General features: G+C 41.3%; 1 protein-coding gene across 4 annotated transcripts; it reads right to left on the bottom strand.

The window, feature by feature from the left end:
- Window positions 1-2,525: 2,525 nt before the first annotated feature.
- LOC100019924 (zinc finger protein OZF-like) lies at window positions 2,526-20,430 on the bottom strand. Of its 4 annotated transcripts, none has more exons than XM_007490221.3 (5): window positions 20,275-20,430; window positions 18,983-19,058; window positions 13,214-13,340; window positions 12,610-12,705; window positions 2,526-4,117 (listed from the first exon to the last, which is right to left on the bottom strand). In XM_007490221.3, the coding sequence occupies exons 1-5, from the start codon at window positions 20,349-20,351 to the stop codon at window positions 3,978-3,980; spliced, it is 516 nt and encodes a 171-aa protein (XP_007490283.1). In that variant the 5' UTR covers window positions 20,352-20,430; the 3' UTR covers window positions 2,526-3,977. The 4 variants fall into 4 exon arrangements, with proteins under 4 accessions (XP_007490283.1, XP_016288432.1, XP_056676308.1 ...); XM_016432946.2 differs by lacking the exon at window positions 2,526-4,117 and adding an exon at window positions 8,378-10,346 and having other exon boundaries at window positions 20,275-20,419; XM_056820330.1 differs by lacking the exons at window positions 2,526-4,117; window positions 13,214-13,340 and adding an exon at window positions 8,378-10,346 and having other exon boundaries at window positions 20,275-20,310.
- Between the last annotated feature and the right edge of the window lie 1,512 nt (window positions 20,431-21,942).

Raw genomic sequence — 21,942 nt, 5'->3', positions numbered from 1 at the left:
TCAAACAGCCACTTCCTTGAACCCCAAAACAAGTCCTCTGTCTTGGTGCAGATTCTCATTAATCCCACCAGGATTGGTTGGTCTCCTTGACCTTGTGCTTTTTGGCACTGTATAATGACTTTTGTGATCCCTTCTCCTGGAATCAGACATGATCATTAATCAAAGTCCCATAATATTAAACAGTCAATGACAGGTTTATATAGTCTAAAGCTTTTAAATATATTAATATTAGGGCTAATGGACATTGTAAACTTATGTTATTGCAACATTTTAAAAAACCATTAATACTGGTAATGTGCTTCAAGTACAAAAAATGAGAGAGGAAAGAAAATTCAAATATTCTATTGCGCATACAAGGAAAAACAATGAAAATCAAATATATATATATATATATATATATATATATATATATATATATATTTCACAGTCAGCAACACCCTGTTTGCCAAGGAGAGGCACAGTACAAAGGTTTCTCACCCCCAAATGAGATCCATTTCCTTTTAAACTTGGCCATGATCCATAGTGTGAGTACAAATGATTTTGACCAAGTAACAGCTTTATAAAAACAGCAGTACAGGTAATGCACATTCAAGAAGTATGAAAATCCCCCAAATCATAAGAGCCCATTTAATGACAATAGCAAACAAACCCTCTATCATTAGGATTCACAAGCCTCTATAGCCACTGTCAACATTGGCTGAGATATTTTTTAATAAAGTCTATTACTGCCATCATTCCAAAATATAGCAGGAGAGCCCAGAAAAACTGTACTGCTGATGAAAACTTTTTGGGTCTAAAACACCAAGAATCTAGATCATTCTGGTGGAAGGGTAGAAAAAGCTAAAGAGTTACAAATATAAAAAACATCCAGAAGTAACTAGGCTTCATGGGAAATGCTCCCTCTCAGGAGCCATCTAGAGATACAACCCCCCACCCTTAGGAAAATCTCACCTCCCAGATGAGATTGTAACAGCTATAAAAGGCATGTCTTTATGTCTCATCCATTATAAATGCAGAAGTGGGGAATACAACAGTGCTATTGCACTTCAACTACTAAATGGACCCTTTATCTCTTGTTACAAACAATTCAAAGGTAGGCAAATGATCAGTGAGAGGTAGTGGGGCTACTAGATATCTAAAAATCATTTATGAAGATCCCTTAAAATAAATTTAAATTTTTATATCATTAAATTATCCAAAGGTTGTATACAGGTTGTAACCAGTTTGATGGAGTCCATCATCTGTATGACAACAAAGGCAAAAAGGAACAAAATGCTGTTTAGGAACATGTGACCTCTATGGATCTGGTGACAAACCCAGCATCCATAAGGACTATGATTTTTCCACAGAAAAGGTTTATGCAAGTTGTTTAGAGACTTTTACAATGTTATTTTCTTCAGTCATAGGGTGGTACAAATAAAGACAATGAAACAGAACATATAGCTAATGACCAAAACACAGTAGCTGAAAATGATTCAGTGTAACAGAATAGTATAGATTACATTGATATGTGAACTTAAAAAAATTAAATCTTAAAACAATCAGCAAATAGAATATATGTGACAGGATATAGGCACTGAATTCGAGTCCTTTTCTCTAATTCTGATAGTTGTGTTAGAGACTTCTTCACTATTTGGAGGGGAATAAGCTAGAACAGTTAACATCAATAAAACAATGGAGTCTGAAAAGGCTTAAAAATTCATAAATTCACCTCCAGACACTCTAAGGTTCCTTCCCCTCCTGAGTATCATCATCCATCTAGATTCCTTTGGTCACACTTCTGAGGTTCCTCATACCTGCAATGGGCATAGTGTGGATGAACCCCATATTGGATTGTTGCAGAGACTTGGCAGGCCAAAATGGCAAGGGGATAAAGGGAGATTAATCTCCCCCCTGAATCTCAAGGGTATCCAAGCTAATCGCAAGGCCAAGTGCACCCAGGAATTGTAGGAATAATTTCACTGTCATGTTGGTGGAAGCATCTCCTCAGGTAAAAGCCTTTAGGAGACTAATTGTTACCTAAAAGAAACACCTGGGCTTCCAAGGCAGCAGCAAGCACTCTGCTGTTATCAATGTAAGGAAAAGGGGGGTTTATGCCTTAACAGTTCTGCAGAAAGTGGCTTACAAGTACCCCCAGCCAGTGTCTGGTCAAATGTGTAAGGCAGAGGCAGCAGCAGTGGGAACAGCGGGAGCGGGAACAGCATCAGCAGAGAGGCTTTTTAAAACGAATCTGTCTTTAAAACCTGTTCTACAACTTAAGAGAGGAGCAAGGGTTCTAAACTCCATCCCTTTGTGGTCACCATAATGTAAGATTTAAATTAGTATGCAATAACTCCAAGGATATTTTATAAAGTTTATTAATTAATAATTATATAATTAATAATAGAAAGAAAATAGACTAAAATAAATAGTTCAAAAATAATTATCTAACAAAAAGTAAAGACGTGTGTGAAGCCTCTATCCCACCTCAGTCTCTGCAATCAAGGGAGAGAGGCAGGGCTACACAAAACTTAGTCTATGTCAGCACGTAATGTGAGAAGTAACATGAATGATGGGAATTGCAATTCTGGGGAGCAGAATCTAATTACACAATAGCAGCTTTCTGTGGTGGCAAAAAACTGGAGATTTCAAGGATGCCCATTAGTTGGGGAATGGCTGAACAGATTGTGGTATATGACTGTTATGGGCTACTGTGACAAGGAAATCACTTTAAAAGACTGATATATATTAATTTAAGGTTGCCAAGGAATTCAGCTATGTAATTCCTAAATGAAAACTCAAGTCAGCAGTCAACCTTTTGTGGAATTTAATTACAAACAGGATGAAGAAAGGAATTAGAGATATAGAGAGAGAGGGAGAGAGAAAGGGGAAAGAAGGGAATAGGGCTTAAATACCCCTTCTGTTTAGGCTGGGCCAAAAGGCCCAAGCCCTTAGATAGCTGAGGCAAAGAAAGGAGATCAGTCCCTATTACTCACATGACCAAAATGGAGAAACAGTCTCAGAGGCCTCCACCTCCAGCTTCCTTCAGAGCCAACTCTCAAAGCACCACCTCTCAGAGCAAAAACCTCTCCAACCAACCACCCCTCAGTCCTCAGACCCCTCTATCTTTAAGGAAACCATCCAAGTTCCCTCCCCTCAATTCTCACATCTACCAATCACTGTCCATGTCTTCCCTATGCCAATGGTGGCTCTAGCTTAACCCAGGACCACCCAGAGGTCTGTGGCTTTGCACATGTCTGTTGAAGGTCATATTCTCAATAAAATCTTGATCCTTTGCTGTAGCCCTTCCTAAATCCTGTTAGGACTGAGTGGGGTGGAAATTGTATTTTCCAAGACCTGGTTCTGTCATTCCAAGTATCTCTATTGTATCAATTCTAAAATCAATCATGACTCAAAAGAAATTCCTGTTCTATGCTTAAGCATAGGTCAAAGCCCTTTCCATTGTTCAGCAAAAGGTTTCTGTCCTAAAATAATCTTAAGAAGGGAGGAGAAGGAACCTCCCATGCCAATGGGGTTCACATTCCAATAGACTATCAGTAAGAAAGTTTCCAAGTATGAAATTTCCCAATGGTGAAATTTCCAACATTTATAAGTCTAAGAAATTTTAACGTTTACACTACTACTGCATCATAAGGAGCAAATGAGGCTAATTTAAAAAATTTTTGTAAAGAACTATCTGGAATAATGAACAGTGAAATGAGTAGAACCAAGAAAAAATTCTATACAGTTACAGAATATTGGAAGAGAAAATTGTGGATATTACTTCCCGATTATGAAATAAAAGGTGGAAATGAGACTGCATGAACATGTCATCTTGTGGATATCTTCTGTGATGTGGAGAGGTCAAGGATGAGCTGAGGAACTTGTGGATGGGATTTATGAGGTAGACATGAAGAAAAAATGTAAAAGATTTGTGATTTTATTTATGTACTATCTTATTTGTATATAGAAATGGTTTTTATTTGGTTTTGTAAAATTTAGAATAAACAAAAAAGCTTCCACCTCCTCATCCCCTCCTTTCTGCTTCCTTTTCTATGTTGTCTTCCACCGCTGGATTGTATAAGCTCCTTGAGGACTGGGATTGCCTTCCATTGTCTTGGTTTTATTCTTTTAGTGCCTGGAACAAAGTAGGTATAATGTTTATTGATTGGCTGAGGTTTCACCTCACCCTGTACGGATTAGCAAAAATGACAAAAGATAGGGAGATGTGGTAATGTTGTAAAAATGCCTTGGGAAAACAGGCACACTGATACTCTGTTGATAGAGTTGTGAAGTTGTCCAATCATCCTCAACATCAACTGGAAATTACACAAGTGACTAAACTATGCATGTCCTTTTACCCAAAGATCCCACTCTTGAATTCATATCCCTATGAAGTCAAAGACAAAAACAAAGGTCCATCAGACAGATACCAAAGTATTCATAGCAGTATACCTTTTGGGAACAAAGAACTGGGAAAAGAAGGTAACCAACAATCTGAGAATACTTAGAAAACATATGGTAAATGAATGGAATGGAATATTACTATATAGTAAGATATGAATATAAAGGTTTCAGAGAAACATGGAAGACTGTGAATTTATAGAGTGTGAATTAAATGAAACCCAAAAAACTAGAAAACAATGACCACAAAAATGTAGAGGAAAAGATCATGGAGATTAAATACGGAGTTATGGAAATACCAATAAAGAGAATGAATAGTCAAATGTACTTGCTTTTTAAGACTGAGAAGGGGGATAATAAGATAGCAAATAGACTAACAAGCATTCATTAAGTGAATTCTACTATGCCAGGTACTGTGCCAAGTCCTGGGAATACAAAAAAAGCAAAAGACAATCCCTGCCCTCAAGGAGCTTACAATCCAATGAAAGGGACAACATGCAACTATATACCAACCAATCTCATATACTCATATATATATGTATATATATACATATACACACACAAATACATGTATATGTATAATATAGACATATATATATATATATATTTGTATATATTGGCAACAACAATCCTAGCAAAAGCCCTAACATTAAGGGGGATCCAGAACAGCTTCCTGTAGATGAAATTTCAGTGGGGACTTGAAGGAAGTCACAGCCAGGAGGCAGAGATGTGGAGGGAGCCTTCTAGGCATGGAAAGAATGACTAGAGTTGTGAGATGGAGTATTATTTTGGAGACACAGCTAGGAGACCAGGATCACCGGACGGCAGGGTTCATGGGGGTGAGTAAGGTACAAGGAAAATGGAAAGGGCTGGAGGGGAGTGAGAGGTTATAAAGGGTTTTGAATACTGGACAAGGTTTTCTGACACTGTCAGATCTAGACACCATTTTGAAACTTTTGCTTAATTATTTTTGTCAGGAGGAATTTGATCTGGGGAAAGAGTTAAAACTCTTGGGAACACCATTCCCAAGACACCATCTCTCGGCTGTCTCTGAGAAACTGAGAAAGAAATCTGCTTGGAGATTCTGTGTAAGGCAGGAAGTGATGCTTTATAGGCAGGGATATTGGATCTCTAAGAAAAAAGCACACACAAAGGTGGGTACGTATGTAAATTTACACATATAAATAGGTCATAGGAAGCCTGACAAACTAGGGGCAGTCAAGTTTAAGGAAAAAACAGGAAAAGGCAATTAGAATCGGAGAAGGGTAGAATGTTTGTCCTTGAAATTGGAATGTTATTATGAAAATAGTGGGAGAAAAAATTGCTTTAGCTCACTAAAAGGCAAGGAGAGAAAAGGTGTCCAGGGAGATAAGAAAAATTATGGAAAGCTGATCTCTAGCTTTAAGTTGTGTAGTCACAACTGAGTTGTTTGTTGAGGCACTGGAGAAAAACCATGAAAAAGAACACTCTGAGCATGCTCAATTGCACTTCTATTATGCTTTACGGGATGGGAACTCATATGCCATAGAAGGGATTATTATCCAAGCACATATTGGACTAGATGGTTACTGAAAATTCAAATAGGCAATGGACTGCGGTAATACTTAGACATTTGTAAGCCCATCTGTGTGATTGTGACGATGTGTTTATTCTCTGATTCTTCTCTAAGTGAATGGAAGGGGGAACAGAGAAAATGATACTGAAGGGGCAGCTAGGTAGCACAGTGGGTAGAGCACCAGGCCTGCGGTTGGGAGAACCTGAGTTCAAATCTGTCCTCACACACTTCCTAGCTGTGTGATCCTGGGCAAGTCACTTAATCTAAATTGCCTGGCCCTTACTGCTCTTCTGCCTTGGAATCAATGCTTAGTATTGATTCTAAGACATTAGGGAAGGGTTAAAAAAAATGATCACAATGTTCTGTAGATATCTTAAGTTCGACATATCCAAAACTAAGGCCAAATCTTTCCCCACAAAATCTCCTCTCCCAAATTTTGAGGTGCCCTTACCATAAAGAGCAGCACCATCCTTCCAGTCATCCAGGATCAAAATCTGTATTGTCTCCCACTCTTCGTTCTCTCCTCCTCTACATCCAATCCACTGATAAGGTAGCATCTCTCACATACAGCTCTTTTTCCCTCTGACATCGCCAACACCCTGATGGTGTTTATCACCTCATGCTTGGTCTGTGACAACAATCCTTTAGGGGGCCTCCTGCCTCAACTGGAACTCTGGTTCCAGTCCATCTTCCACTTGGCTATCCAATGGCTTTTCCTAATGTGCATGCCACCCTCTTCTTGTTCAATAAACTCCAGTGGAGCCAGATGTAAAATCCTGACATTCAGGTCATTCACAATCTGGCCCTCCTGTCCTCTTTGACCCAGGGACATTGGCTTCCTGGTTATTCTTGAAAAAAACAAAAAAAAAACCCAACCCAAACCCACTCCATTTAAAGATTAGACATTTTCACTGGCCTCCCACATTCCTTCACTTCTTTCAAATCCCAGATAAAATCCTACTTTCTGCAGGAACCCCTTTCAATTCTAATGCTAGTGCCTTACCTCTCTCTGTTGGCCAACTCCAGTTTATACTGTCTATAGCTTGTTTATACATAGACATCATTGTGTTATCACCCCTCCACTAGATTTTAAGTAGGAACTGTCTTTTCTCTTTCTTTGTACCCTTTGCACCTAGAATGTTGCCTGGCAAATAGTAGGCACTTAGTAAATGTTTTCTGATTGACTAGGAGTTCAAAAATCTGGTAGACCACAATTTTTGTTAACCAAGAGAAACATGGATATCATAATTGTGAATTTGGGAAGGGGAGACTTTTGGGCAGGAGGCTTGAAATGTTACGAATAAAATGATCCTGAGAGACCAATTTTGGGGTACGAATGAGTTAATTGATCATAACAGGTTTGCTGTTTAGATCAAGCATCACAACTGATAAAAGCAATATCAATCTCCATGGCTCTCGTGACTAGCAACTACTAGAGCTAGGACACCCAGCTTAATAAGTAGATTTTTAGGAGCTCATCATTCAGCCCCTCCCTTGACCATACCAAGACATCTTTTATTGGTGAAAGCGAATTAAGAGCTGGTCCATAAACTTATTCCCCCCACCCCATCCCCACAGGACAGGTCACATCCTTCTCTACAACCAAATTCTGTTAAAAAGGATGCGGTTCCTTGAGATTCCCAAGGACAAAGAAAATGCAAAAAGTTGTAGATTGGTCAGTTTCTCTGATCCAGACTGCAGACAGAGGAATGCACAGTAATTCTCGCTAATAGAGAGGAATTGGTAGAGTATATAAAAAATATATTCTTACAAAAAGGAAAATTTTGGAACTGTCAAAAATTAGATGGAACAGGAACAGCTACATGGCTCAGTGGATTGAAAGCTAGGCCTAGAGATGGAAGGTTCTAGGTTCAAATCTTGCCTCACACACGTTCTAGCTGTGTGACCCTGGGCAAGTTACTTATCCCCCATTGCCTAGTCCTAACCACTTTTCGGACTTGTTGATTCTAAGGCAGAAAGCAAGGGTTGTTGTTTTTTTTTAATTAGATGGAACTTTGTTTCACCTAGAGAGTTTACATTTAATATTTCTGATATAGTTTTCAGCAAAATATGTATGCTGGTGAATTATTTGAAACTTTTTACATTCTTAAGGCTTAATTTTTATAAGAATTTACTCATGTTGTTAGTATTTGCATCAGAGTGTTCGCTCAGAGTCTTTCCTCTGTCATGTCCCCTCAGCCATTGTAGTCAGGTAGTTGCTTGAGGGGACTTGAGTGGCTGAGGGGACATGACAGAGGAAAGACTCTGAGCGAACACTCTGATGCAAATCCTAACAACGTGGCAATGGGTTCAAGTCAAGAACACATATGATACCAGTGGAATCATGCATCGGCCACGGGGGGTGGGAGGGAGGAAAAGAAAATGATCTTTGTCTTTAATGAAAAATGCATGGAAATGATCAAATAAAATACTATAAAATTAAAAAAAAAAAGAATTTACTCAGTATGAATTCTCTGATATTGAGTAATACTTCTGATTCCGGTTTCCCCACATTTATTACTATTATTTGTTAAACCTTATGATTTCTCTCCAGTAGGAATTTTCTGATGAGCAATAAAATGTAGGGTCCTGTGGAAGGTTTTCTCACATTCATTCTCTCAACTAGTAATTCTACAATGTAAACTAAATTTGTGTTCCTATGGAAAACCTTGTCACTCTCATCACACTCATGAGTTTTTTCTCCAATATGAATCCTATACTGGAAGGGCTAGCTTATGATGAAGCTGTCCACATAAATTTCATTTGTAAGCCTTCTCTGATTAATAATTAGTTCTCTGATGTTTGGTAAGCTTTTTTGTTCTGGCAAAAAGCCTTCTTACATTCATTGAGAAATCTGTCTGTCTAATGTTGTCTAATGTCTAATGTTTGCCTCTAGTATGAATTTTCTGATGTCTGGTAAGTCCTGAGCTCTGGCAGAAGGCTTTTCCACATTCATTACATTCATAAGGTTTTTCTCCAGTATGAATTCTTTGATGTTGAATAAAATGTATGCTTCGATTGAAAGCCTTCCCACATTCATTGCATTCAAAAGGCTTTTCACCAGTATGAATTCCCTGATGTTGAACAAGATGCAAATTTCGGTTAAAAGTCTTTCCACATTCATTGCATTCAAAAGGTTTTTCTCCTGTATGAGTTCTCTGATGTTTAGTAAGTTTTGACAGCCAGTAGAAGGCCTTGCCACATTTATTACAATCATATGGCTTCTTCCCACTATGAATCCTGTGATGGGAAGTAAGGGATGACCTACGACTGAAAGTCTTCCCACATTCAGTACATTCATAAGGTTTCTCTCCTCTATGAATTATCTGATGTTCAGTTAGTCCTGAATTCCACCGGAAGGCCATTCCACATTCACTACATTCATAAGGTTTCTCTCCCGTGTGAATTCTCTTATGCTCAGTAAGGAGTGCAATTCGGCCAAAGGCCTTACCGCATTCATTACATTTATAAGGCTTCTCTCCAGTATGAGTTCTTTGATGTTGAATAAGGTGTATGCTCTGGTGAAAGGCTTTACCACATTCATTGCATTCAAAAGGTTTTTCTCCAGTATGAATTCTCTGATGTTTAGTAAGTTCCGAGGTCCAGTAGAAGGCCTTGCCACATTCATTACATTCATAAGTTTTTTCCCCACTATGAATCCTATAATGGGAAGTAAGGGATGACCTATGACTGAAAGTCTTCCCACATTCATTACATTTATAAGGTTTTTCTCCAGTGTGGATTCTCTGATGTTCGGTAAGTCCTGAGCTCCAACGAAACACCTTTCCACATTCATTACATTCATTAGGTTTCTCTCCTGCATGAATGCTCCAATGTTCAATTAGTTGTAGGCTATTGAGGAAAGACATTCCACAGTCATTACATTTATGGAGTTTCTCTCCAATGCTGATTGTTGGGAGGGAGCTCTGATAAGTTTTTCTACCTTCATTATATTCATGAGGTTTCTCTTGAGTATTTATTCTATGACATTTTAAAAAGTCTGAATTATAACTGGAAGATTTCTCACTTTTATCATACTTAGAAAATGTCTTCTTCAAACAGATTCTATTATACTTACTTGAGTCATAATATAATCTGAAGCTCTTTCTATGTTTATCACATTGGTGGCAACTCTTTCCAAAGTACAGTTTTTGTTGGGAAACAAAAGTTGACCCTTGATCATATTTCTTACATTTATGGTGCTTCAATTTCTTGGAATTTTCCCTTTGGAAAGTTTTTGCTTGATGATGATGTTTCTTATAACTCTGCTGTCTTTCTAACCTGGTCTTGCTTTCTACCAACTGGGAGACACAGGAACCATCCATTTTTAATCTTTCCTGGAACAACTCTTCCATAGTAATGCCCAGCCTTAGAGTTGACTCCTTGGTTTCATGTCTGGTCTCCCAATCTGAAAGTAAATGAAAGTAAATATTTTTTCTTTTGCACATTTAATCCTATCTTCTCTTTCCTCCATTAAGAAAAATAATTGTTGAACTTTAAAGTCTAAAAGGAATTCTGCCATTTCATGGTTATTTATCCAATCAATTGATAGACAGCATGTATCTTAATCTTTACAACAACCTTGTGAGGTTTGTGGGTTAGCTATTACATTTTCCAGATAAGAAATCTGACGTAGATTGATTTACTGTATTGACCAAGGTCATATTGCTAATGAGTGTCAAAGCTTATAATATTTGAAAAAGAATCACTGAATTTCAGAGCTGGAAAAGACCTCAGTGCAACTTGTATCCCAAAAAACTTCCTCCTTTAATGCAATCAAGAAATGGTCCTCTAGTCTTTGCCTGAAGATGTCTAATGAATCCAAAAGGCAACCCATTCCACTTTCAGACAGCCACTTTCAGTTGTTAAGTAGATTTTCTTTATAGAAAGCCTAAATTTTTTCCTGTAACTTCTCTCCATTGCTCTTAACTGTGCCTGCTGGGGCCAAATAGAACAAATTCAACTCCTCTTCTACATGACAGCCCTTTAATTATGAGAGAAAAGAGAAAAGTTTAAGCTTTCCAAGAGCTAAAATTTGATTTACATCCTGTCCACAAGTAAATCTCAAGTAATTCAATGTCATTTCAAAAGAGAAAGCTAGCAAATGGAGAGAATCAGGCAAGGTCTCATGGGTAGGCAATATGTGAAGTGTACTTTACATAGCTAAAGGAAGCTAAAGACTTTGAAAGGCAACAGTGAGAAGGTAGTACATTCCATATTTGGGGGACTATTTGTAAAAGCCCCCAAAGAAAGTAGCAAGAAGGTCATACACAGAGGAATCTTCTAGCAGGCTAGCCTCCTGGGAAAAGAGACGGTGTAGAAGGTATTAACATGAAATAGGCCTGTAAAAGTCTCTGGGATTCAGGTTGTAAAGGGCTTTCAATGTCAGACTAAGGATTTTATTATTTCCTACTGGAAGAAATAGAAGAGAGTGATTTTTTAAAGGAGATTGAGGGATGATAGGGTTAGATCAAAGTTATCTTAGATGTAAGCTATCAATTTAACAACTGTGAAGGATGGATTGGAGAGGGAGACTGGAGGGGAGGAGAGAGACCAAATTAGAAGGCTGCTTTAATAGTCTAGGTAAGAGGTGATAAGAGCCTGGACTAGCATCGTGGCTGTGCAAGTAGAGAGAAGGGGACAAATATGAAAAATAAGATTGGGCAATGGACCAGTTATGGAAGCTGAGAGCAGAGAAGTCAATAATCCTCCAAGATTTTGAGCCTTAGTGGCTAGAAAGATGATGGTATCTTTGAAAAAAATGAAGAAGTTTAGAGGAAAAAACCTTGGAAGCTCCACTGGGGACTTATGCAGTTTGAGATATCTATAAAAGAAGACCTTTCTTTGATCTGCATGGATCAAAGGCTCATAGCCTATTTCTTTTTGTCAAGGAACCCCTTGTCCATTTGGTGAGGCCTAGGGACTCTTTCTCAGAACAATGCTGCTAAATGCATACAATAATAAGATACATAGGATTACAAGGAAATCCCATTTTCCTAAAACTGTTATTAAAACATTTTAAAAGCCCCAGATTAAGCATGCCTGGCCTAAATGAGAACTGAACTTAAGGAACCTGAAGAGACACCAAGGGAGAATAGGAAGAGAGCCCAAGATAACAAGACATCTGGGCAAGCCCACACTGAGTGGATGAGATGATCCAGCAAAAGAGCCTGAGAAATGGCAGGGAGGAAAGTGAGAGAACTAAGAGAGAACAGTGTCTCAGAATCCGAGGGTAGCTGTGAGTACACTAAAAGATCAAGAAGGATGAGGGTATTACTGATCAGTTAAAAGTGCTGGTAACCTTGGAGTTTCAATAGACCGGGGGATTCAGAAGAGACAGAGTGAGGAAGTGGAGGCAATGCTTACAGACGGCTTTTCCTGGGAGTTTGGCAGGAGAGGCACTAGCTTGATACAAGTTGATGTTGTTTTAAACCAACACCTTGTCTTAGAATTGACACAAGTAGCAATTTCAAGGCAGAAGAGTGATATGGTTAGACTTACCCCGTGTCATACTGCTAGGAAGAGTCTAAGGCCAGACTGGAACCCAGGACCCCCTATCTCTAGGCCTGGCGTTCTATCCACTGAGCCATCTAGATGCCCCCGGAACACGTTTTAGTTGACTCAGCTGTTACTGCCCAAGTATCTTCCCTGCCAGATGCCCATGTACTCACCTGGACAAGTGCTTGCTAGGACAGCGCCTTCTCGCATCCCAGGTGCTCCCTGTTGTTCCAGTTGCTCAATCACATCTGGTTTTGAGTCTTCAAGGCCTGCCCAATGAAAATAGGAAAGTATTGGGGACAAAGAGCCCCATCAATCAGTTAAGCAGAATTAATTTAGCATCTACTCTGAGTCATGTAGAGGAGAGCAGTCAGGCAAGGATGTTCTGTATTGCTGGCAACTAAGGCTACAAAGTAGAATTGGGCTCAGATAGCAAATAAATAGACTCCTTCTCGGAGAAGAGGGGAACCCAGTCTAATCCAATGACTCTCCAGGTAGGTGCCCTTGACCCGAGGGAAGAACGGTAGACCTGGTAAGACCAGGGCAACACAAGGGAGCTTCCAGTTTCTAGTTCTCTCCATCAGCGATCGTTCACCAGGTAATCACTTGCAGGAACACCTTATCTCCTGGCCACAAAAGAACTAGGATTCTCGGGTCCCTGAGTGCATGACAATAACTGATCAACACTCCACATATTCCATGGGGCTTATTAAGGCTGGACGCAAAGTTCCTCCAATGGGCAGATCCTGAGGCACTGGAGGGAGCTGTACTCCTTACCCAGGCAGACCAGGTTCTGGTAGTTCTCCAGCATCACTTCTCGGTAGAGTGCCTTCTGAGAAGGGGCCAGATACTCCCATTCCTCCCAGGAGAAGTCCACAGCCACATCCTTGAATGTCACCAATTCCTGAAACAGCAAATATGTTTGTGCCAACCCAAGGACCATCCTCCACAGAGCCCAAGGAGAGAAGGGGAGGCTGCCAGAAACTAAAAGGAGGGCTTCTCAGTTTTCCAGATAGGCCAAATGTCTCTTGAGTACTATTTATTCCCCATCATTTATACTAAACCTGGAACAAAACAAGACTAACAGCTCACATCTCTAATGACCTTTTTGGTATAAATACAAAATACTTGTCTCACAAAGGTAGCCATTATTCTCATTTCACAGATGAGAAAACAAATCAGTACACATCAAGTGGAATGACCAGGGTCACGTGGGTAGAAGGGACCAGCCTCCACCCAAGGCTTCTGACTTCCAGGCCCAGGCTGCTTCCACAACACCATGTCACCTCCCATAGGCTCATAGCATCTCAACTGTGCTGTATATCATGGGGCAACCTGCATCTCCTTTGGTGGACCTTGATGTGAAAATGAAGGGGCTTGTTCAAGATGCGGTCAGTGTTCTTTCTGGGAGAGAAAAGGTTAGACCAACAGAATGCGCCCATTGGCTACTGCTGCCAGCCAGTGTAGGGCTTGTATAAAGAGCTTTCATTAGGGGTTGAACAAGTGTGAGTCAGTTTAACAAGCCACGTCTGTGCTGTGTCAGATTCTCTGCTGGCTGCTAGGGATGCAAAGATCAAGAGCTCAGGCTGTAGTGGGGGTCCCAAGATATGTAGCATTGGGTAAATATAAAACAGATGTGATGGGTAAACAAGTAAGGAATCAGAGAAGTGGCACTTGAGCTCTGAGCTCTGCAGGAAAGGGAGAGAAGGGAACATATTCATTAAGCACCTACTATGTGACAGGCACAGTTTGTTTGTTTGTTTTTTAACCAATATTACCTATTTGATCCTTAAAACCCTCAAGGTCTATAAGAAAACCAAAGCGGAGGTCGGAGTCACAAGCTATACGTGTCTGAGGATGACTTGGGACTTCCTGGCTTCAGAACTGGCCACTCTATCCACTGAGCCACCTAGAAAGAGATGGAGGTGAGGGAGCCCATTTCAGACATGGGGAATATCTGTGTAAAGCACAGAGACAGATGGGAGGCTGAATACTGGATACAACAAACAGCAAGAGGTCTGGCTTGGCAGGAACATAAGAGTACTAAGTGAGGTCAGTCCTCTTCTAAAGACAGGCGAGGGCCAGATTATGCTCAAGGGTTTTTCAAATTCTAAATAGAGAAGTTTGCATTCTGTCTGAGGAACAACAGGGAGCCACTGAAACTTCTAAGCAGGGGACTGATAAGGTCAGAACTATGCCTTGGGAATATCAACTTCTCTGGAGAGAGGATAGGCATAAGGTGGGGAGATGCTCTTGAAGTCATCTAGGCCAACCACGCTGAATGTCTGAACCACGCGATCACATGAGCACCGAGGAGATAAGACCTGAGAAATGTCCTGGAGGAAGGCCGTATCAGACTTAGCAAATGAATGAAGATGAGAAATGAGGTTAGAGGGGGAAGTTAAGAGTCAAGAAAGACTCCACTGTTGGGAAACTGGTTGGCTAAGACAGTGGAGTCCTTGACAGAAATGGGCAGAGTATGGGATGCCGTGTTTAATGATTGAGCCATTCTGGGTTGAGAAATGTGGAGCTAGATTGTATATTGTCTATGGTGTGCTGGGCTGTCAATGTTTATGATAGATCATCTTAAGCTAATATTCTCAGATGCAATGTGTAGAATAATACCATATAGCTGTTCTCTAAAAGTAAATTTAAGATTCCTCTATAAAAAGCATAATGTGAAGATGGGATTAACTTTCCCCTTGCCTAATTCTAAATTTAATCAACAAAAAGTGATCAAATCAACAAAAAATCAACAAAAACTTAACCCTAAAGTAGGGGAAGTCCACAAACTACTTACTAAAGGGGTTTGCACCTCCAAAAGCAACTGACTTCCCCCTGTGCAAATTTAAATTAAATTTAAAGACTATAATTGGTCCCCTAAAGTGGAGGAGCAGGAAGTGCCGTGAAGAAGGGCCTTTAACAGTGGCCGAAACTTCCTGTCATGAGGAGTTCTAGCTTTTTTTCGAGGCTTTGGAGGCTGGTAGAGGTCCTTCTTCAGAGTGGACCTGGGACTCTAGCATTTGGTAAGATTGCTCTTAGTTCTTCCTCTTTGGACTACGATGTGGGTGAGTCCTTTCCTGGCTTCTGGAGAGATTGGTTTCCAAAGGAGGCTTAGTAGCTATTCACCACCGGGTCCTCTGGTTAAAGGGCCCTCCAGCTGAGGCTGGAGGTCCACTGGTGGAAGGCTAACAAGCCCTGGAAAAACATTTAGGGTAATTAGCTAGATTGCATACTCTATCCTCTCTCTTTCACATTTCTCTACTTTTACTCTTTCCCTCTATTTTGTAAATAAAATCTGCTAAAAAAGTCATTTTGACTTGAGTTATAATATCAGGGACAACATTTTCTCATATTATGTCAAACCATTAATTTTAACCCCTACAAAAATATCAAACAATAAAATGAAGAAATTGATTTCCTCCAATCCTAGAATCAAGTGCAAGGGTCTTGGTGGCCTCAACAAAGTAAAAAAAAGACTCATTCCAACTCACCCTCAAGGAATGATGGCCCTCTTACATAAGAAAAGAGACAAAGAGTAAAAGCAGTTGTCGCAGGCTGATTGTTGAGAGGTGGGGGCAGAAGGATTTGGAGGGGGGATTTCAAAGAACTGGGTATGGTGAGAAGAATCATGGGATTACAAAATCTTGTGTCAAAACAGTGTTCAGAAGGGGTATGGATACCTCTAATGTATTTGTAAGATCCTCAGTCATCTGGGAATGGCAAAGGCCCAGTTCAAGAGCTAACTCTTAACCACAAACCCCCAACCATTTAGAATTCTAGCCCTAAGTGCAACCATAATAGTAACTACATGCCATTGTGAATTTCAAAACTACTCCACCATATTCAGACCATTCTTTAGAAGATCGGATTTAGCTATTTCCTGATCAATAACAACAGAGATACTTGGAATAACAGAATCAGGTCTTGGAAACTACAATCTCCACCCTACTCAGGGTAACAAGATTAGGAAGGACTGCAGCAAACTCAAGATTTAATTATTTGAGAATATGGCCTTCAGCAGACATGTGCAAAAAGGACAGACCTGGGTGGTCCTAGGTCAAGCTGGAGCCACCATTGGCACATGTGAGACACAGGAAGTGAGGTAGAGAACAGCCTCAGGAGTTCTTGGGGCTTCCTGGGAGGGGGAGAGAGTCAGTTGGAGGTTGGTGCTTGGAGTTGGAGGAGCCCGAAGACTGCTTTCCTTCAGATTGGTCACGTGAGTGATAAGGTCTGATCCCTTTCCCTGCCTTGGCTAATCCAAGGCCTTAAAGCCCACTTTGGCTTAGCCTGAGCCAGAGTGGGGTCTGAGTTAAACCTCTTTCCTTCTCTCCCTTTCCCTTCTCTCTCTCCCTCTAATATTTTCTTCCTTCTGTTTGTAATTAAAACACCATAAAAATTTGGCAGCTGACTTGAGTGTTTCATTTAGGAATTACATAAGTGAATTCCTTGGCGACCTTAAATTAATATATATCAGTCTTTTTTCAAGTGATTTCAATATCACAGTGTGGCTGACCACAAAAGTCTAACGAGTTCCCTCAATAAATTTCCTGAATTTTCTTGCCTTTCACTCTACTTTCTCCTCAGTCAGTACTTTTTAACAGCTAACTCAGCTTAAAGATGCAGCTGCTAGAACAGGTGAGTATAAAAAAAACTTCTCTCTTCTCTTTTCTCCTTAAGTTAAACTGGAATCAGCAGTTTTGTTTTGTTTTGTTTTCCTTTTAATCTTAAAGTGCAGCTAGGTGGCACAGAGGATTGAGAGCCAGGCCTAGAGACAGAAGGTCCTAGGTTCAAATCTGACCTCTGATACTTCCCAGCTGTGTGACTCTGATAGCTAAATATAGTTAGCTGACCCTTATTGATTAGCAGCGAGGAAACTTTGGAAAACGCAGCCCTTGCTTCGATCTCTTGCAACAAAAACAGCTAGACCACCAGAGACAAAGCCCATTTTCCTGCTTTCGGGCTTCTCTCCTTAAATTAGATAGAACACAGCTGTTTTAAATCTTAGCAACCCTAATGTCCTGGCTGGGAGAATTGTTTCTAAATCTCCTTTCCCTTAGGGAACAACTGCCTAGATTAGGAGTGGAAAAACCTGTAGAAAGTTTTGGCTTTGTCCTGCTCCCCACGTGTTTTGTGAAGACCGTTAGAAAAAAAAAATATATATATACTATACTATACACACACACACACACACACACACACACATATATAAATGAATACTACATTCTTCGAAATTTATATGGAGGTTGAAGAATTAAGCACATTGAGGAATATAGAATACCTCTAATTTTTTATATTAATAAGTAATATCATTTTTGTACTCCTCAATACTGTGTTTAGAGATGCTAAAATAAAAAAAATTGAGGATAAAATGCAAGCCCAATTAGAAGATCTAAAATGTTTCTTACAGGATCAATTGGCAAACATCCACATTTCAATATTACACCATTCATAATATTACCTCCATTTACTATTTTTGTTGACCAATGCCGGGACTAGAATATTTTTGGAAAGATGCAACAGATAACTTTGTCCTGAATCCTCTGGTTATTAATGGCAAGGGTGGCATTCAACAAGGAGATAGATGTATGTTCCTGGAGGCATGTGTCACATTCATGGAGACTGTCCAAAGCAGAGTCCAAAATGTTGCAGGTAGTCATAAATGAGATCCACAATAATTCAAATGTTTGGCCTAATCCCACATGAGAAGCACATGGATGAAGGTGTGTTGTTCAGAAAGTGGGACATACAGTGAGATGGACAGCCCACAGAGTGGGCCCAGCAATATTTAGGCCCACACAAGGGGTACTGCAGGAAACTGGGCCAGGATCTAATCATCCCATCCCTTTGACTTCTGTCTTCAACACCAAGGCATCAGTTTCCTCTTGTGTAAAATAAAGGGGACAGTTTCTAACTTTAATTGTGACCAGCTAAACTCCCAATCCTAGTTCTCAGAAAACCCCTAACCATATGATTCCAAAGCTATGCACAGCTCTTCAAAGAATAATTAACAGTGAATGTTTACATAGCACCATAAGTCTTATATTTCATTTGATCCAGGGAGAGAGGAGATTTATTTTTTCCATCTCATTAGGGGTACTGCTTTGGTTTTCTCTAAGTCCCAGGAAACTCTTCTTCCTGGATGTTACAGACCCCTGGAGCCCCTCCCTCTGATTGGAGGGTGGAGACCTCCTCCCAGAAACTCAATTTATAAAGGGTACGGGGGCCAGCCATGGCTTCATTTCCCATCCAGCTGCACTCTTCTGCTGTTTTTAATCCCAGGATAATAAATGTGTAGTAACATACTGATTACCCATATTTCAGAATCAAGGAAATTGAAGCAAATGGAGGTAAAGTAACTTTTCCCAGGGTGACACAGCTGCTAAATGTCTGAGGATAGATTTCAGTTTGGACCTTCCTGATTCCGGGCCCTTGTTCTGGGCATTGCTGCATCCCCAGAGGCCTCCAATCTAGGAAGGTGTAAATTTCTTAGTGTCCACTCTGAAGACTTGGTACCCCCCCCAAAAAAAAAGACTCGCTACTCACCTGGCAGGCCTTGGCTGTCAGGAGCATCAGGGTCATCCTCTCTTCTATTTTCTTGGTGAAGGGCAGAGTCTTTATACTGGGAAGAAAAGGGACCAATGAGAGGGATTGGCCTTGCCTTCCAGCACTTGGTGCTGGAGTCTTCTTTGTCAGTAGTTGTTTCCAGGTGGTTTCCCCCCTCAGAAAGACTGGGGATGTCTTTTACTTTCTTTGTCTCTCCAGCCAAAGCTCAGCTCAGGGCCTGGCACCCAGTGGGTGCTTCTTCATAAATGCCAGTTGACCAGAGCTGAACAATAAATGGATCCATGCTCAGGAGGAGGGAATGAGGAGCCCCCGCCAAGCTTTTCTTCCCTTTATGTTTTGTGTTTCCCAATTAGAACATAGGATCTATGAGGGCAGGGGCAGTCTGGTCTCCCTGAATCTGTATCCCAGTAACTTTGTACAATGCCTAGTACACAATAAATGCTTTAAAAAGTTCATATTCTCTCTCTCTCTCTCTCTCCTTTGTCTTTGTCTCTTCTCTCCTTCCCTCTCTTCCTGTCTCTCTCTCCTCTCTCTTCCCTCTCTCCTCTTTCTTCCCTCTCTCCTCTCTCTCTCTCTTCCCTCTCTCTGTCTCTCTCCTTTCTTCCCTCTCTCCTCTCTTCCCTCTTTCTTCCCTCTGTCTCTCTCTCCTCTTTCTTCCCTCTCTCTTCCCTCTGTCTCTCTCTCCTCTTTCTTTCCTCTCTCTTCCCTCTGTCTCTCTCTCCTCTTTCTTTCCTCTCTCTTCCCTCTGTCTCTCTCTCCTCTTTCTTTCCTCTCTCTTCCCTCTGTCTCCCTCTCCTCTTTCTTCCCTCTCTCTGTCTCTCCTCCCTTCTGAATCTGTTTTCCCTGAGTCCCCTTCCTTTCTGGAAAGTCGGGAGATAGGGCTGGGAAGATGCCCACAGGGCACCGATTGGTGCTAACGAGGGTGACGCCAATGGGTGGCCTTTTCTTATTTCCTGACTTTACTTTCAGTTTGTAGATGAGTAAACCGAGGCTCAGGGTCATCCAACTAGAAGCATCAGGGGCAGTGAGGGGATCAGAGGGGAAGAGAAAAGCCTAGGAGAAGATGGGGAAGCCAGCCAGTGAGGGAGCGCAACAACCCGACGTCCTGATTGGTCGGCCTTCTAGCCGCGCCTCCGCGACCATCCAATGTACATGTTCGAGGGTTCCGAGAATGAGAGGAGGATTGCGCACGCGCGATTCTCAGAGGCCAGAGCGAAGACGCTCTGAAATCAGGACGCCAGGCGCACCGTTATCTCTCAATTCTCACTCACCCCGGCGGCGGTGGTGGCTGAGGAGCGTTGAGCCTAGGCGACTGTGTGCGCGCCCAACATAGCGGAGGGCGGACCATGTATTACCGCGCCGCGGGATAGGGGAAGGCAGGGAAACGGAAGTGACGAATAAGAAGACGCTCCCCCCTTCCCCCACGCTCCGCTGTCCTTTCCTGTTTGCCTCGTTTCCGTGGCAACTGCTCTGCGCATAGACACGTATTGAACGGATCCACTTTTCCCAGAAATGTAGTCCGGGAGTCATGAGCTTTTGCGCATGTCTGTAGGGCGCTCGCGCGCAGAATTCGAAGTAACACCAGTAAGACGGGGCAGAAGCCACCGAGGACTTTCGGGCTGAGGTTTACTACTGTCGGTACCTAACCGGCCAACCCCGGTGCCTGCCCTCCTGGAGAGCGCTTTCTCTCCGGGAAGCCTTGCTGGGATTTTAGCGTTGAGGAGCAGCTCGGGTTTAGAGCCCCGGAATTAGCAAAGATTTGGAAGCAGAGGAGTGACGGAAGGAGAATGAACCACACTGCTTCGGGTCACGTGGCGGGTTCCTCCAGCTGCTGAGTCACTCTCTACTGTGATCAGCCTGATCTACCGGCTCGTCCATATTAATGCAGTTGCCAAGTTTTCTCATATTAATGAGCTTAACCTTCATCCCACAAACTGTGAGTTGTATATGTATAATCTATAACTGAATGGGGAAGCTTCTTTGCCCAATAGCAGTGGTCTCGCCCTCGTGTCTGTCTATCTGTCACTCGTAAGCCCTTGATCCCTTACTCTTGGATATTAAGGTTTCCAGCTACATAACCTGAGAGTTTCCAAGTTTGCCGCCTGCCCTCTGAGAACTCACCCGAAGGAGGGAAGTCCCAGACTCACGAACAATAGACCTTCAAGGCTTTGGTGACACTAGTGGACATAGCCAAATATTAAGTAACCTTTTTTTTTAAATCTCAGTAGCTTCTCCCATTGTATTAAAAACTCTCTGGGACAGCCCAGCCCTTGGCTTGACCCTTCCCTGTTGTATTCATTGTAATAGACCACTCCCTGATATGCCTGCTGCTGGAGGCAGCCTCTTTCCCAGGCCTCCTTACAACCTGTTAGTGTATGTTTGCTGTACCCAGTTCCCCAAAAGTCACAAAAGATCCCCAAGTTCTATATTCTTTGGAGAATCTTCCAGAGATACTGTCCTCAGAGCCCAAGGGTTCCTACTGTGAGTTTTAAAATTAATATTCAATAACTAAGCATTATATTTTAAAAGATTTTTAAATAATAAGTAAAACAAAAGAACTGCCTGAATTCAGCCTAGTCGCGGGTCCAAAAAGAGGAAGAAGGAGTTGCAGCCACTTAAATACAATTACACAAAACATGGGGACACAGGAAAAGGGAATTTTGGGAAATACTAAGAGACTTCTGGGGGATGAAGTTCAAAGGCTCAAAATCTCCATTTATATATCCCCCATCCTATTGGGAAACTGGTTTCCCCAAAAGGATCTTGGAAACATAATCAACTTAAAAATTGCCATAGCCTTCTTCCTCATGTGCTTCCAGGAGTTACCTTGTCTGTCTTGGTGAGAAAGGAAGCCCGTGATATTAAAGAAACATTTTAAGTCCAAGAGGGATGGATAAAACTGAGAATTTGGAACAGATTTTGAAGAAAGCCTCTCTTGA

The sequence above is a fragment of the Monodelphis domestica genome, chromosome 3, assembly GCF_027887165.1.
Source record: "Monodelphis domestica isolate mMonDom1 chromosome 3, mMonDom1.pri, whole genome shotgun sequence".
Taxonomy (NCBI): domain Eukaryota; kingdom Metazoa; phylum Chordata; class Mammalia; order Didelphimorphia; family Didelphidae; genus Monodelphis; species Monodelphis domestica.
This window is presented reverse-complemented; position numbering and strand designations above follow the sequence as displayed.